The sequence below is a fragment of the Peromyscus leucopus genome, chromosome 1 (genome assembly GCF_004664715.2).
Source record: "Peromyscus leucopus breed LL Stock chromosome 1, UCI_PerLeu_2.1, whole genome shotgun sequence".
NCBI classification, from domain to species: domain Eukaryota; kingdom Metazoa; phylum Chordata; class Mammalia; order Rodentia; family Cricetidae; genus Peromyscus; species Peromyscus leucopus.
In genome coordinates this window covers 123,563,241-123,579,144 of record NC_051063.1, presented here as the reverse complement: position 1 = coordinate 123,579,144, position 15,904 = coordinate 123,563,241, and the positions used below count along the sequence as shown (strand labels likewise).

Here is a 15,904-nt window from a genome sequence, read left to right as displayed (position 1 = left end):
ACTCCTCGAACAGAGGACCTGAGTTTGATACTCACAATGGGCAGCTCATAACCACCTGTTTGTCTTCTGGTCCCCTGCATTCGCATGCATATCCTCCCCCCGCCACACACATATACGTATAATTAAAAACAATTGTTTTTAAAGAAAAGGATATGGGTCCTTTGGGGTTCAGAATGGAAACACTTCCCATGGTATTTCTTACAACTGAGTAGAAACCGATTTCCTTCTGGGCTCTCTCCTAGGTAATAGTTTCTAAGGAACTGGTATACAACTATTTATTGATTGAATACCTCTATTTTTCTCCCAAGTAACCCCAGCAATTCTGTTTTGAAGAAGAACAGTGTTACCTGAGCACCACTACAATTGGACTCTCACTTCCGGTTATCACCATCAGCCCCTTCCAGATCATTAGTGCCGAGGAGACAATCATTCCAAAATTTAGGACTTGGTAATATAGCTGTAGGAACAAAGAGAAGAAATCAGATCCACTATTATTCTCCCTCAGGCAAGTAAATGATAGTAGCTATTAATGTAAAAGTTTCAAGTAGCCAAGACAGGGATGTAGCTGTTGGTAGAGCACTTGTCTAGCATGTGCAAAGCCCAGGGTTCAATCCCCAGCACTGCAGAAGACCGGGCGTGGTGACTCATGTCTATAATTCTAGCATGCAGGAGGTGGAGTCAGGAGGAAGGTAAAAAGTCCCTCATTATCAGGCTACTTACTGAGTTTGAGGCCTACCTTGGCCAGAAGACCACCTCAAAAATAAATACATCTAAGGAAGAGAAAAAGAAAGTACCACACCATTAAACTATCAAAATAAATAAATGCGAGGGAAAACCTTTCTTAAAAGTTTCAAGTAACCAGCCCGGTATCCAGGCTACAATTCCAGCACTTGGGCAGTACTACACGAATTTGAGGCCAGCCCGGGCTACATGGTGAGTTCTAGGACCAAAAACAAAAAACAAAACAAACAAAACCCCAAAAGTTTCAAAGTAGTACCACTATGGCTGCTGAAGTCCTGACACTTTTTTCTTAGAGCAGTGTCTCATGTAGCCCAAGGTGGCCTCAAACCAAGTAGCTGAAGCTACCCTTGAACTCCAGATCTGCTTCCACCTCCCAACCAAGTGCTGCTACTGTAGGTGTGTACCACAATAGGACTTTCTTTTTTCTTTTTTTGGTTTTTCTTTCTTTTTTTTTTTTTTTTTTTCGAGACAGGGTTTCTCTGTGTAGTTTTGGTCCCTGTCCTGGATCTCGCTCTGTAGATTAAGCTGGCCTCAAACTCTCAGAGATCCGCCTGGCTCTGCCTCCCAAGTGCTGGGATTAAAGGTGTGCGCCACCACCGCCCGGCTGGACTTTTTTTTTGAGACATTCTTTAGAGTAAAACTTAAAACCAACACTCCTCTTACCTCTTAACCTAAATTCTGTTTGCTAAAACACCAGTAACATCCATGTAATAACTAATATTTCAGAACCTTGCACTGTTGTCTCATTTGGGCTCCTTGTCTCCCTCAACAACCACTGAGTAACCCCTCCCCAACCTAGGGGGGGAAAAAGCCTGCTTGGTGGTGGTGGCGCACGCCTTTAATCCCAGCACTCAGGAGGCAGAGGCAGGCAGATCTCTGTGAGTTTGAGACCAGCCTGGGCTACAGAGTGAGTTCCAGGACAGCTAGAGCTATGTAGAGAGATCCTGTCTTAAAAAAACAAAAAGAATTCCCGAGTCAAGAACTATATACATAAGGGCCACATGTGTTTACTAAACTTACACTACTCCACAAATTCTAAATGTCCTGTCTTGAACTGATATAACACTAAATCTACACTCATTGAAAGACATTTTAAATGAGAAAAATAGTAAAATTAGTGTTGAGTCAAGAATGAAAAAACAGCCAGGTGGTGGTAACGCTCGCCTTTAATCCCAGTCCTCAGGAGGCAGAGGCAGGTGGACCTCTGTGAGTTCGAGGCCAGCCTGGTGTACAGAACTAGTTCTAGGACAGCTAGAGCTGTTACAAAGAAAAACCTATCTCAAAAAAACAAAAAACAAAAAACAGGGACTGTGAGAGATGGTTCAGTAGTTAAGAGCACTTGCTACTCTTATAGAAGACTCAGCTTTGGTCCCCAGCACCACATGGTTATTACAACTGTCCATGGCTCCAGTTCCAGGGGCTCCTGCTGTGGGATGTTCTGTATGTTCTGTGGGAGCCCTTCTTGGGTTCTTTGTGGCGTTACCCAGCAGGTCCGCATGGAGGATGATTAGGACCATGGGCCTGAGTGCAGGTGTCTGAGATGGTCTGCACTTGGCTGTGCTGGGGGATGGTCTGTATGTCAAGTTGTTCTGATTGGTCAATAAATAAAACCTGATTGATCGTGGCTAGGCAGGATGTATAGGCGGGACTAACTGAGAGGAGAAATAAAAGAACAGGAAGGCAAGAGACACTGCAGCTGCCGCCATGACCAGCAGCATGTGAAGATGCCGGTAAGCCACCAGCCACGTGGCAAGGTATAGATTTATGGAAATGGACTAATTTAAGATATAAGCACAGTTAGCAAGAAGCCTGCCACGGCCATACAGTTTGTAAGCAATATAAGTCTCTGTGTTTACTTGGTTGGGTCTGAGCGGCTGTGGGACTGGCGGGTGACAAAGATTTGTCCTGACTGTGGGCAAGGCAGGAAAACTCTAGCAACAGGCTCCTAAACCTGCCTCTGGCCTCAGTAGGCACCAGGAACACATACTGTGTACTTACATACATGCAGGCAAAATACTCATACACATTAAAAATAAAAAATATTAAAATTACTCAGTTTTACTTTTTTCTGCCTTTATTTTTGAAACAGGATCTATGTAGGCAAAGTTAGTCTTTTTTTTGGGGGGGAGGGTGGTTTCGAGACAGGGTTTCTCTGTGTAGTTTTGCACCTTTCCTGGAACTCACTTGGTAGCCCAGGCTGGCCTCGAACTCACAGAGATCAGCCTGCCTCTGCCTCCCGAGTGCTGGGATTAAAGGCGTGTGCCACCACCGCCTGGCAAAGTTAGTCTTTTTAAACTTTATGTGTATGAATATTTCACCCCTGCATGCATGTCTGTGCACATTGTGTGTGCCTGATGCTCTGAGTTCAAAAGAGGGTGTCAGGAGCCGGGCGGTGGTGGCGCACGCCTTTAATCCCAGCACTCGGGAGGCAGAGGCAGGCGGATCTCTGTGAGTTCGAGGCCAGCCTGGGCTACCAAGTGAGTTCCAGGAAAGGCACAAAGCTACACAGAGAAACCCTGTCTCAAAAAACAAAACAAAAAAACAAAACAAAAAAACAAAACAAAACAAAAAAAAAAGAGGGTGTCAGATGTCCTGGAATCAAAATTAAGGATGGTTATAAAGTACCATGTGGGTGCTGGGAACTGAACCTGGGTCCTCTGTAAGAGAAACAAGCGCTCTACAGTAAATGTCAGGGCCTCCAGCCCTCTCAATGTTGGATTTAATGTATTTTATGCTGACCTTGAAACTCATGATCCTGCCTCAGTTTCCAAAGTGCTGGGATTATAGGTAGGTACCACCATGCAAAATATCCTTTATGGTTGGGACTTCCTCCCTTTCTTTTTGGGGTTTTAACTAGGATCCAATAAAAAGTTTCCCATTACATTTGGTTGTTAGGTCTCTAGTCTTTCCTAATATGGACTCTTTTCCCAACTGCTTTTTTTCCATGCCATTTTCTTTTCTGTAGGTTGAGGAAAGGAGACTTATACCACAGAGTACGTGTGGAGGTCAGAGGTCACCTTGGGGACGTGCTTCCCTTCTTCCACTTTGTGGGTCCTAAGGCTCAAACTGAGGTCATCAGTCTTGAGGGGAAGAGACATCTCACTGGCCCAACACCTAGGTTAGCTGTCTCATAAACCATCTGTCACCTACAACTTGTTTGTTTTTGCAGTACTGGGGACTAAATGGCTTTCTGATGTTCTGGTTTTTTTTGAGTCAAGGCCTTGCCATGTAGCCCTGGCTGGCCTAGAACTTGTCAAGTAGATCAGGTTGGTCTTAAATTTGGGTTAATGTTCCTGCCTCTGAGTGCTGTGATTACAGGTAAGTGTTACCATACATGGCTTGAACTAATTTTTTTTTTAAATAGTAAAGCTGAACTTTTACTGTTCATACTTTTAAAACCTTTTTTTTTTTTTTTTTTTTTTGGTTTTTCGAGACAGGGTTTCTCTGTGTAACTTTGTGCAAAACCTTTATTTTTATATGTCAAAGTATACCATAAATATTTGGAGGCCCATATTATCTGCCTTATAGTTAAGGTTCTCTGTAATCTAAACTTAATAGGAAGGTTTCTTCTAGTACTTTCTAGCCCTACCCTTTCATTTGTCTTGGTACCTAGTCACCCTTTACCCACTTGTTCATATTACATTTAAAATTTTTTATTGTATGTGGGGCAAGAGTCTGGCTATGTTGCCCAGGCTGGTCTTGAACTCCTGGTCCTCTGGCCTTGGCCTCAAGAGCAGCTAGAACCACTGAGGTGCACCACTGCACCAGGCTTGATGATTGCTCTTTAATTTTTTTTTTAAAGATTTATTTATTTATTATGTATACAGCATGTATGACCAGAAGAGGGCACCAGACCTTATTACAGATGGTTGTGAGCCACCATGTGGTTGCTGGGAATTGAACTCAGGACCTTTGGAAGAGCAGCCAGTGCTCTTAACCTCTAAGCCATTTCTCCAGCCCTTGCTCTTTAATTTTTTATTAACTCACTTGCAGTGCTAGTGATCAAACCCAGGGCTTGACGTGTACTAAAGCAGGCACTAGTGAACTACATGCCTCAGCCCTACAACTGCTGTTTAAAGAAGTAATCAGTAACAGAAATTGAAGGTTTGAGGCTGGAGAGATGGCTCTGTGGTTACTGGCTGCTCTTCCAGAGGACCAGGGTTCAGTTCCCAGCACCTACATGGTGGTTCCCAACTGTCTGTAACTCTAGTTCCTGGATATCAGACGCTCTCTTCTGACCTCTATGGGCACCACACACACACACAGTACATGTACATTTATACACACATGCAGGCAAAACACTCATACACACAAAATGAAGTTTAAAAAAAGAAACAACTTTTAAACAATGAAGATTTATGTTTCTGTAAGAAGTTACTTTCCCATTTACCTTGGTCCCCCCTCTCCACAGACACCACACTGACTATAGGAGCTTTACTCTGATTCGGCTAATCAAGGTCATCGTCTACATTTTCAGTATTTTAGTTTCTTTTCCCGATTCTGTGCTAAGATAGCAATTTAAAGTAGCAAAGGTTTATTAGTGCTCACAGTTCAAAGGGACAGTCCATCACTGTGGCGAAGTCAAGACACAGGAGCTTCAAGTAGCTGGTCACATTCCATCCACAGCCAGGAAGCAGAGAGAGGAAAAAAAGCTGGCCCAACATTCAGCTGGTTTTCTCCATTTATCCTCTCCTCTGGCTAGGATAGTCCCACCCATAATTAAAACGGGCTTTTCCACATCAGTGAATGAATGCAGTCAAGGTAACCCCACAGGCATACCCTCAGGTAATTCTAGATTCTGTCAGCTGACTAGCTAACCAGCACCCAGAGAGGTCAGAGGCCCGCTGAAGTGTAGTTCCTGAAAAGGACTAGTAAGTTAGTCTAGACAGAAGCACAGCATTCGAAAGCTATGTCCTATGTGATCAGGGCATCCCATGCTCTTACTCCTTTCCCTCTCTTCCCACCTGCCAAGAGACTCCCTCCAAAGTCAAATACACCGCTCTCACTTACTGCTTCCTCACCGTACATGCGAATACTTAGGGGTATAAATTATTAACAAAAAAGGGTTGTTATCTGCCTGGGATTGGCAGAAGAAGTTCTCCAACCTCATTCCATTTGGCCACACCAGGCTATTAGTAAGAAACTGTGACATGTGCACAATAACACCACAGAACTGAATCACCTTTCTAAGAAGTGACCAGAACAGCATGTTCCTCACTGTTCAAGGGTAAACTATAAAAGAAGATTATTAAGTCCAATGAAAACATCGAGCATGCCACACACCTGTCATCCCTGAAGTGGGCAGCCAAGGTGTGTGTGTGTGGGGGGAGGCTGCCAGTTGAAGGGCTACACGAGACTATCTCAAATTTAAAAAAAAAAGAGAGAGAGAGAGAGAGAGAGAGAAAAGAGAATTCATTTTTAAGCTCTGTTCAGCTAGGCAAGGTAGAGCATGTCTGTAACCTTAGCATCTGGGAGGCTAAAGCAGGAAGAATGCCAATTCCAGGCCAGCCTGGATACAGAGTGAGACCCTATCCCCCAAATTACCTCAGGCTGGGCTCAGTGGTAGAGTACTTACTTGCCTAGCATGCACAAAGCCCTGGGTTAGATCCACAGCTACACATAAACTGGGTATGACAATGCCCACTTAGCACTGGGGAGGTGGAGGCAGGAGGATCATAAGTTCAAATTCATCCCCAACTACAGGAATCTGCCTCAGTTGCTCTTCTACCTTATTCTTTGAGTCAGTCTCTCAAACACAGAGCTCACAGACCTGGCTACTCTTGCTAGCCAGGTGCTCAGGGAATCTCCTTGGGGCTCCACCTTCCAAGACTGGAATTACAAGCCCACCGCTACATTTATCCAGCATTCAGCATTTTTGTGGTACTGGAAATACTAGATCTGGTCCTCTTGTTTGCCTAGCATACACTTTAACCAGCGGCGCCCCCCCCCCCCCCCCCCCCCCGCCAGGAAGCAGTTAAAACTGAATGAAAATAAAATACAACACAAGAGAATGTATAGGTATACCCACAAAAGTAATATACCGAGGGGACTTTTCTAACGGTAAAAGCTTAGTTGTTAAGAAGTCATCCATTGTCTTCAGTACTTGGGAGGTAAGACACTGGCTATATGGCACTCAGGATTGTGGAGCTGGAGTAATGTCTAATATCCTCCAGTGAGTTACATGTACTGAAACAGCAACCAACACATTCTGTAGCTAGAATTCACTAGGCCAGTGGCCAATGAGATGTCTCAACACGTGAAGGGACCCAAATGGTAGGGAAGTATTGACCTCCATATGTGCACCACCATGCAACACACACACACACACACACAGAGGGGAAGGGTGGAGGGGGGGGAGAAAGAGGAAGGGGGGAGAGGGAAAGGGAGAAGGAGAGGGAGAAACAGACAGAGATACAAAGATAGAGATGGGGGGATAAATAAATGTAATTAAAATTTTTTAAAGGAATACTTTTTTTTTTTTGGTTTTTCGAGACAGGGTTTCTCTGTGTAGCTTTGCGCCTTTCCTGGAACTCGCTTTGGAGACCAGGCTGGCCTCGAACTCACAGAGATCCGCCTCCCTCTGCCTCCCGAGTGCTGGGATTAAAGGTGTGCACCACCACCGCCCGGCCTTAAAGAAATACTTAAGATAGACCTGACAGTGTTTCCTATGCTCAAAACTCTCTAACACCTACTAATTTAAAGGCTTTAATTCCCAAAAGAGACAGGTAGAACTCTCTTAGAGAACACAATGGTTCCACTAACTAGAAGCTAAGGAGTACTATGGGCTGGCTCCTCAGGCCACTGAATCAAAATGCAAGAAACTGAGTTGATTGATGACCGGTCTGGACTATCAAAGTCTATCACGTGAAGGAAGAAGTCTAACTGGAGAAAGTAGATCCTGAGAACTCTTAGGTTCCCATAAAAGTTAGTGACAATGTCCCAATTCTAGCAGGTCTCTGACACTAGCCTAGTCCTTCACTGGCAAAGGTCTGAGTCACCGCATCAGGAAAGGAACTATGGCCAGTTTAGATCTTTGCGCAGAGCAGACGAAAGCAGCTCTGGCCACGTGATCAACCATGGAAACAAAGGTTACATTCTATTAGCAGCATCCCTGCTTTCCTCTTTATGAGAGCTGTGGTCAGAACAGGTGGACCAGATGCCAAGGCACAAAGGGCAGGTTGCAGCAGCTTTGTACTCTGTTAATTTGGGTAAATCAACACAGCTCCCCAGTGCCCTTCGCTGTATGGTTCGGCACTAAATCTGCCCCACAGGGCAACCTGCCAAAGCTCAGGGAAGGTGAAGGGAAGCTGGGCTCGTGTCTGAAGGTCACATGGTTACAGTGAGGGAGGGCACTGGGAGGCACTGCCAGAGTCCAGTTCGTCCTTGCTCTCTGCAGCTCTAGGTCTACTTCTGGCTGACAGGTTACAAAAGCAACAGCCTTCCATGGGCTTCATCTTTCCTCTGCGGCCCTGCTCCAGTAGCCACATCCAGACTCAGGTCCATGGGAAATGTGGACTTACCCATCTGTACATACCAGAGGTTCACAAGAGCTCGCTGGTGACCATTTTCTCCCGAGAGAGTCTCATTATATAGCCCAGGCTGGCCTTAAACATGGTAATCCTCCTGCTGCAGAGTAATGAGATTACGGGTGTGGCCACTGAGCCCAGTAATGACAATTGTGATTCTCTAACTTCTTTTAGACTCTCATGTATGTAGCTTCTCCCACAATATGAAAGGTTATTTCTATAATAAATCTGTTATTAATAATGTTCTCACCAACCACACTGTGCCAGCTAACATATGCTTGATGGTTAGCTTTAACCATTAACTTGCCATACCCGAAATCACCCAAAAAGGGAGCCTCAACTAAAGGACTATCTCCATCTAACTGTCAGGTGAGAGTGTCTGTGGAGGACTGTCTTGATGGCCAGCTGACAGAAACCACGGTGGGCAGCACCATTCCCTGGGCAGCACCATTCCCTGGGCAGCACCATTCCCTGGGCAGCACCATTCCCTGGGCGGGCACCCTGGCCGCAGAAGAGTTGGAGGGGCTGGTGAGAGGGAGTAAACAGGCAGCAGGAGACATCCGATCCCTCTGCTCCTGACTCTGGACGCGGTGTGGTCAGCGGCTGAAGTTCCTCCCTCAGTGACAACTGGTAACCTGGAACTGTAAGGCAAATAAGTCTTTCCTTTCCCACAACGCCTTCCAGTTGGTGTTTTATCACAGCAACAGAAAGGAAACGAGTCAACTGTGTTTTCCAGGCAGTTTCTGTCCCTGTAAATGCCTGTGTTTGGATTCTGTTCTCCTCGAGTCAGAAGACAACTCTACTGAGGAAGAGCTACACTGCTCTTCTTCCCATAGTCACATAAGCTGATGGGAATGAATAATGCTTTTAGGTCCACAGAGAAAATGGTTAAAGATGCAAAATATTGAGCAACAGTAGCAAAATTCCCAGCAACCACGTGGTGGCTCACAGCCATCTGTAATGAGATCTGGTGCCCTCTTCTGACGTGTAGGCATACATAGTGGCAGAATATTGTATACATAATAAATTATCTTTAAAAAAGAAGAGGAGGAGGAAGCCTTTTAAGCTTTATAAGTGCTGTACTCTAGATTTCCCAGTTTCAAATGACAGACAGTGATTTCTGGATGCTTAAAAGTATAATTGTGCAACTATGTTCATAGCAGCACTATTTGTAATAGCCAGAACCTGGAAACAGCCTAGATGCCTGTCAACTGAAGAATGGATTAAGAAAATGTGGTCCATATACACAATGGAGTACTACTCAGCAGAGAAAAACAATGACAGCATGAAATTTGCAGGCAAATGGATGGAACTAGAAAAAAATCATCCTGAGTGAGGTAACCCAAACCCAGAAGGACAAACATGGTATGTACTCACTCATAAGTGGATTCTAGATATAAAATAAAGAACAATCAGACTACAACCCACAGAACCATGGAGACTACATATATATATATATATATATATATATATATATATATATATATATATATATATATATATATGTAGCATGGGGGACCCTAGGACGACTATGGCTTATAATAAGTTTTGGTTTTACTCAATTACTGAGCAAGCCTCAATGAAACATTTCACAATTAAGATGGGAACACATACTGTATCAAGCTGATAATAGAAAGGTGGATAAATTGATTAATTTGAAAAAGTAAAAAATGAAAAAAACAAAACAAAGAAAAATTTGAACTGTTTAAAAAGGAGCCAAACAAACATATCTTGCTGGAGTAAAAGAAGGGGGAACTGGGGACTCATCATTGCTCTCCACATTCTATTCTTTCCCTTGTTTTATATATTTTAAATTTTTTATCAGTGGTTTCTGCTGGAGTATCCACTGCAGATAAGCACTGGAGGTTTCCTGTTGTAAATCGCCCTCTGGAACGATAGAAGAATCTTTCTACTAGCACTTGAAGGAAACCTGATCTGGTGTTGGTGTTGGCCCGGGGCTCTGTTTATGTCTTTCCTTAGGACAATGAGGTTCCTCTTCAGATTCCTGAGCGCTGTGTGCGCCCTGTGACTGCTGCTGAAACCCAACATGACAGAGACCTATTGGGCCTTAATAAAAAACTCTCCACTTCCGATGCCAATGGGGATTGAGAGCCCAATATGGCCAGCCTAAGTCGTGCTGGGATCAAGAAAAATGGGCCTTAGCGGTTCGTGTTCCTGGAGTTGTATCCATGCCAGTAGATGTCTACACACTCCAGAAGAGAATTTGACATTGCTGCTGTTGTTGTTGCTGTTACAGCAGTGGCGGCCACCACTGCTGTTTCTGGGATTACCATTTCATAATTGCTTACTACAGCTAGCACAGTGGAGACCCTGGCAGCAAAAGTAGCTACCACAGTTAGTTAATCTTTCATTCTATTGGGCATGATAAATTTAATTCAATAGTTATATACATTTCAATTGGCTTTGAAAATTATAAATTTATAAACTCAAGTTCCACTTACTTTTGGGATACCATCTTACAAGGACTCCAATTTGCAGCAAGGCTCGTTAAGGAAGGGAATGGCTCAGTTGCCTTTAGCCTACTGGCTATGGGTGGGTTAGGACCTCTGTTGGTCTTTTCTATGTCGAACACACAGATTGCAAGCCCAGTGCCACTTTGAGATCTTTGGCAGCAGTTAACTCTGCAGCTCACACATGATTGAGCCTGTATGATAATGAGTATTCAGAGACGGGTAATGTCTGGGGGTTGCTCACCAACCTAGAGCACCTGTGTGGCCTGGGCAGGCGTCTCCATGACAGGTAAGGTGACCTGCTGACGTCCCACGCAACCTAAGTCAGAAGCTCATTTTTTAGTAAAAGGGGGGCCTGTAGGCCCCTGGCCCCCGTTTTGGGTAACTGTTGCCTTGCTTGCTGACCTTGACCTTGATATCCTCCCTATGCTAATTCCCTGCTGGGTTCCACCCTCCTGAATGCTTAAGGGAAGTTCCATGTCTGTGTATCCTGCATAATGGGCGTTAACAGCTTAGATGCAAGATTGTAAAACATCAGTAGCGAACTTCTGCCCTCCGAGGTTCTCCCATTGTGCTGTAAGCCTGTATTTAAGACCTCTTTCCTCCTTCAGCATTAGAAAAAAAAAAAGAAAGAAAGGAAGGAAGGAAGGAAGGAAGGAAGGAAGGAAGGAAGGAAGGAAGGAAGGAAGGAAAACAGAACAAGAAAAAAAAGAAAACAGAACAAGGAAAAAAAAAGTATAATTGTGGCTGGGCAATGGTGGTGGACATCTTTAATCCCAGCACTTGGGAGGCAAAGGCAGGTGGATCTCTGTGAGTTCAATGCTAGCCTGGTTTACAGAGCTAGTTCCAGGACAGCTACACAATAAGATTCTGTCTCAAAATCACACACACACACACACACACACACACACACACACACACACACACACAAGTAACAAGCAAGCATGGTGGCACAGCCTTCTGATCCCAGCTACTCAGAAGTTGAGGCAGGAGGATCGTAAGTTTGAGGCAGCCTAGGCAACTTAGAGAGACGGAAGAGTGTAGCTCAGTGGAAGAGCATTTGGCTAATAAGCACACACACAGCCCTCCACTGACTCCTGAGTAGTGGCACAGAAAGCAGAAGTCGTGGACATTCTGTAATGTACCCACCCACCACCCACGGCAGGTACTCAGTTAAGCCCAGAGCTGAGAAATCACTGAGCTTCTGGTTCCTAAGGGTCACTTCATTAATAAGGGCAATGGAAAAGTGTTACTTTGAGTTCAAATATCTATTTTGGTAGCCATTAAGAGTTGGGTAGTCCTGCTGAGAGGTGGTGGCACACGCCTTTAATCCCAGCACTGGGAAGGCAGAGGGAGGTGGATCTCTGTGAGTTCGAGGCCAACCTGGTCTACAGAGTGAGTTCCAGGACAGCCAGGGCAACAGAGAAAAACCCTGTCTTGGAAAAAAAAAAAAAAAAAAACAGAAACAAAAAAAAAAGAGTTGGATAATTCTAAAAAGCACACAATAAAAGATTTTATCAAGTCTTAAGGGTCTTACACTTGCCAGTCATGGCACTTTAATAGCAGTGTTCAGGAGGCAGATCTCTGTGAGTTCAATGCCAGCCAAGGCCAAGGAGTGACATCCTGTCTTAGGTAGAAATACAGAGCAGCCCAGTGGCACAGGGCAGTGATCCAGCACTCCGAAGAGAGATGGAGGCCAGAGATGGATGAGGAAGCCGGAGGATCAGGAGACCAGCCTCCCCTGTACAGAGTTTGTAACCAGCCTTGGTGGCCAAGAACCTATCTTTAAAACAAACAAACAAGCAATTTCAAGGGACCCAAGAGAAAACCACATAATGCTCATACACTCATTCAGGCAAAACATTCACACAGATAATACAAAATAAGTTTTTAAAAAGTTCAAAGAGAAAAGATGACTAGTGGAGAGTTAAGCAACTTTGATGAGTCAGATTGATGCTATTAGGGCTCAAGCATGGATCAAGTCACATCCTGGCCAACATCCCTGAGTCACTAAGAAATCTCAAACAAGGCCAAGCATGGGAGTTCATGCCTATAATCCTAGCACTTGGGAAATGGAGGCAGGAGAGTCACCAAGAATCACCAAACCTGTTCTACATAGGGAGTCCCAAGCCAGCCTGGGCTACAGAGTGAGACCCTATCTCAGAGAGACATACAGAGAATTTTCAAATTTATAATCATTCTACAAAAACTCCATCAACTGTGCTGAATAAACAAAGTTCTCAGGAGGTATTTTTTTTTAATGAAATTTTATCTTTAAAAGGTGTTTGTGGTGGTGGTAATCCCAGAGATAGAAGGTAAGTCCCTACTGTGAAGACACCATGCACTTTGGATACGGAGCCCAGAGACCCCCAGCTGGATCTAACCTGAAAGCCTCCTCCTGAGGACTAACTTTCACGGTACAGAAGGTACCATGCAAGCTTCCAAATGAGGGAAGCTACCAACAGTTCTAGCAGTTCCAGTACCATAAAGCACAGCAGTGACCAGCATGGCATGTTAACCCTGGGGGGGCAGTGGTGACACACACGCCCCAGTGGTCCCCAACAGCTCTCTCATTGGACCTATGACCTGCTCAACCAGGGGACTCACAACTGGGACTACTGGAGACCTAGCCTACTCCTCCGAGCTGGTGAAGTCACGGGTCATGAACTATAACCAGCCTAATCCCTAGCAGCAGTCGAAAGATTTGTTCTTCTACCCACGGCTACGTGAAGTCCTCACCCTCACTTCTTCTGTAACAGACAGGGACCATTACAGAAAACTACAGCCTATCCAAATGCAGAGTGTGGAGACCAGGTCCAGCGGATACATCGACAACACAACTTCTTCACCTAAGGCTCAGGGATCACTGGGAAAGGGGAAAGAGGATAAGAGCCGGAACACCAGGGAGTCTGCTGTGAGACTGTGTCAGAAGCATCACCTATGAAGTCTCACCAGCCTGGTCACCTAAGCATGACCTGAACAACACATATGCTAATGTGAAAGGGGTAAAGCCTATGAGGCCTCCCCCCAGACAAAGAACTCCCGGCAATTAAGGAAAGCTGACAGTGGGAGAAATAATCGTTCCCACTGTCACACCAGCTGCTTACCCAGTACCAAATGGTCAGTCCTGAAAACAGACACATACAAGGGACATTATGTATGGACTCAGCAGCAGTTTGTATTTATGTATTTAGGGATACACATGCACGCACTTTTTTTAGTTTTCCAAGACAGGGTTTCCCTCTGTAGCCCTGGCAGTCTTGGAACTCGCTCTGTAGACCAGGCTGGCCTCAAACAGAGATCCACCTGGCTCTGCCTCCCAAGTGCTGGGATCAAAGGTGTGTGCCACCACCGCCTGGCTACTTGTTACTTTTTTTTAATTGAAAGTGAAATAAAAAAGAAAATAAGTTTGATATTTACATAGGATTGGGAAAATAAAATCTTTATTAGCGGGGAGGGGTGGTGTCAGCGTTCTTTAACTGACTGTTACGCATCAGCATGGAAGCACTAGTGTCGTCCCTGGTCCATCACAAGGAAATCACAAGTGGAACTTTGCTTTGAGCTGCACTCTCTACCTACTGCTACATTCTTCTTTTCCTTTCCTTTCTCTCTCTCTCTCTTTTCTTTTCTATTTTTTTGGTTTTTTCATGACACAGTTTTCTCTGTGTAGCTCTGGCTGTCCTGGAACTAGCTCTGTAGACCAAGCTGGCCTTGTATTCACAGAGATCTGCCTAAAACATACTCTTATTGTATGTCGCAGGTCAAGAAAAGGGCTATGACTTTGAAAGAAGCAAAGAGGAATGCATGAGAGGGTTTGCAGGGAGGAAAAAAGGGAGTTATATAATATATAATTACATACAATCTCAATATATATAATCTCAAAAATAAAAACACTTTAAACGGGGCGGGGGGGATTTATAAACTGAGTTTAACACTGTTTTAACTTGGTGCTCTATGCCGCAGAAGTGTGATTCTGTGTAGTGTGTGCAGGTGTGCAGATGCACTCGCCCACGTGGGCACACACGTGAGGACAGAGGGGGTGGTCACTCCGTCTTCTTCAACTGCTCTCAGTCTTAATCTTCAGCTCGACTGTGTGGCCAGCCTGCCTGTGTTAGCCCCATCACTGAGGTTACAGCACATGCTGTCACACTCAGTTTTTCACATGGGTGTTAGGGATCCAGACTTAGGTGTTCATGCTTACACAGCAAGCACTTTACTACTGAGCCATCTCCCTACACTCAAGCTTAATTTATATATAGTATATATAATATTATTATGTATATTATATGTAATATATATATACATATATATATGTGTATATATATATATATATTACACACACACACACAGGTTCCCCCCCGCCCCCAAAACAGGGCTTCTCTGTGTAGCCCTGGCTGTCCTGAATTTCCTTTATAAACCAGGCTGGCTTTGAACTCAGACATTCACCTGCCTCGGCTTCTGCCTCCTGAGTCCTGGTATTAAAGGTAAGTGCTACCACCATGCCCAGCTCTTAAGTTTAATATTTTTAAAAATGTTTAAATTTGGATTTGGTCCTCAGCTGGGGGCAGGACCGACAACAACAAAATAATAACAACAAATGACAAAAATGTTTAAATTTGCTGGGTAGGATGGCTTATGCTTATAATCATGGCGTATGGGAGACCAGTGTGAGGACACTGTGTGTTTGAGGCTAGCCTGCACAACGTAAGGAGACTACGTTGTGAAGAAAAAAATGAAAAATGTAAGCCAAACGTGAGAGGTTCTGACAGAGAATGAACATGAATGTGAGGCCAGCCTGGGCTACACAGTGTGCTGCAGACTAACCCAGGCTGCAGAGGAGCCTGTGTCTCCAAATGTGAGAGGTTCTGACAGAGAATGAACATGAATGTGAGGCCAGCCTGGGCTACACAGTGTGTTGCAGACTAACCCAGGCTGCAGAGGAGCCTGTGTCTCCAAATGTGAGAGGTTCTGACAGAGAATGAACGTGAATGTGAGGCCAGCCTGGGCTACACAGTGTGCTGCAGACTAACCCAGGCTGCAGAGGAGCCTGTGTCTCCAAACAAATAAAAACAAACAACAGGAACAACAACACAGGGACTGGGGAGATGACTGAGTGGGCAAACTAGGATCCCGAGTCCTAGCTGAGATTTCCAACAACCACAGCAC

The 15,904-nt window shown here is 44.7% G+C and overlaps 1 protein-coding gene across 2 annotated transcripts in view; it reads right to left on the bottom strand.

Moving 5' to 3' along the window:
• Window positions 1-15,904, bottom strand: part of Sec11a (SEC11 homolog A, signal peptidase complex subunit) — a 43,239-nt gene that overhangs the window by 22,713 nt on the left and 4,622 nt on the right. For both annotated transcript variants that reach the window (XM_028873777.1, XM_028873778.1), the window contains exon 2: window positions 348-457. In XM_028873777.1, coding sequence (XP_028729610.1) covers window positions 348-457 — 110 coding nt within the window. The remainder of the gene's footprint in view (window positions 1-347; window positions 458-15,904) is intronic.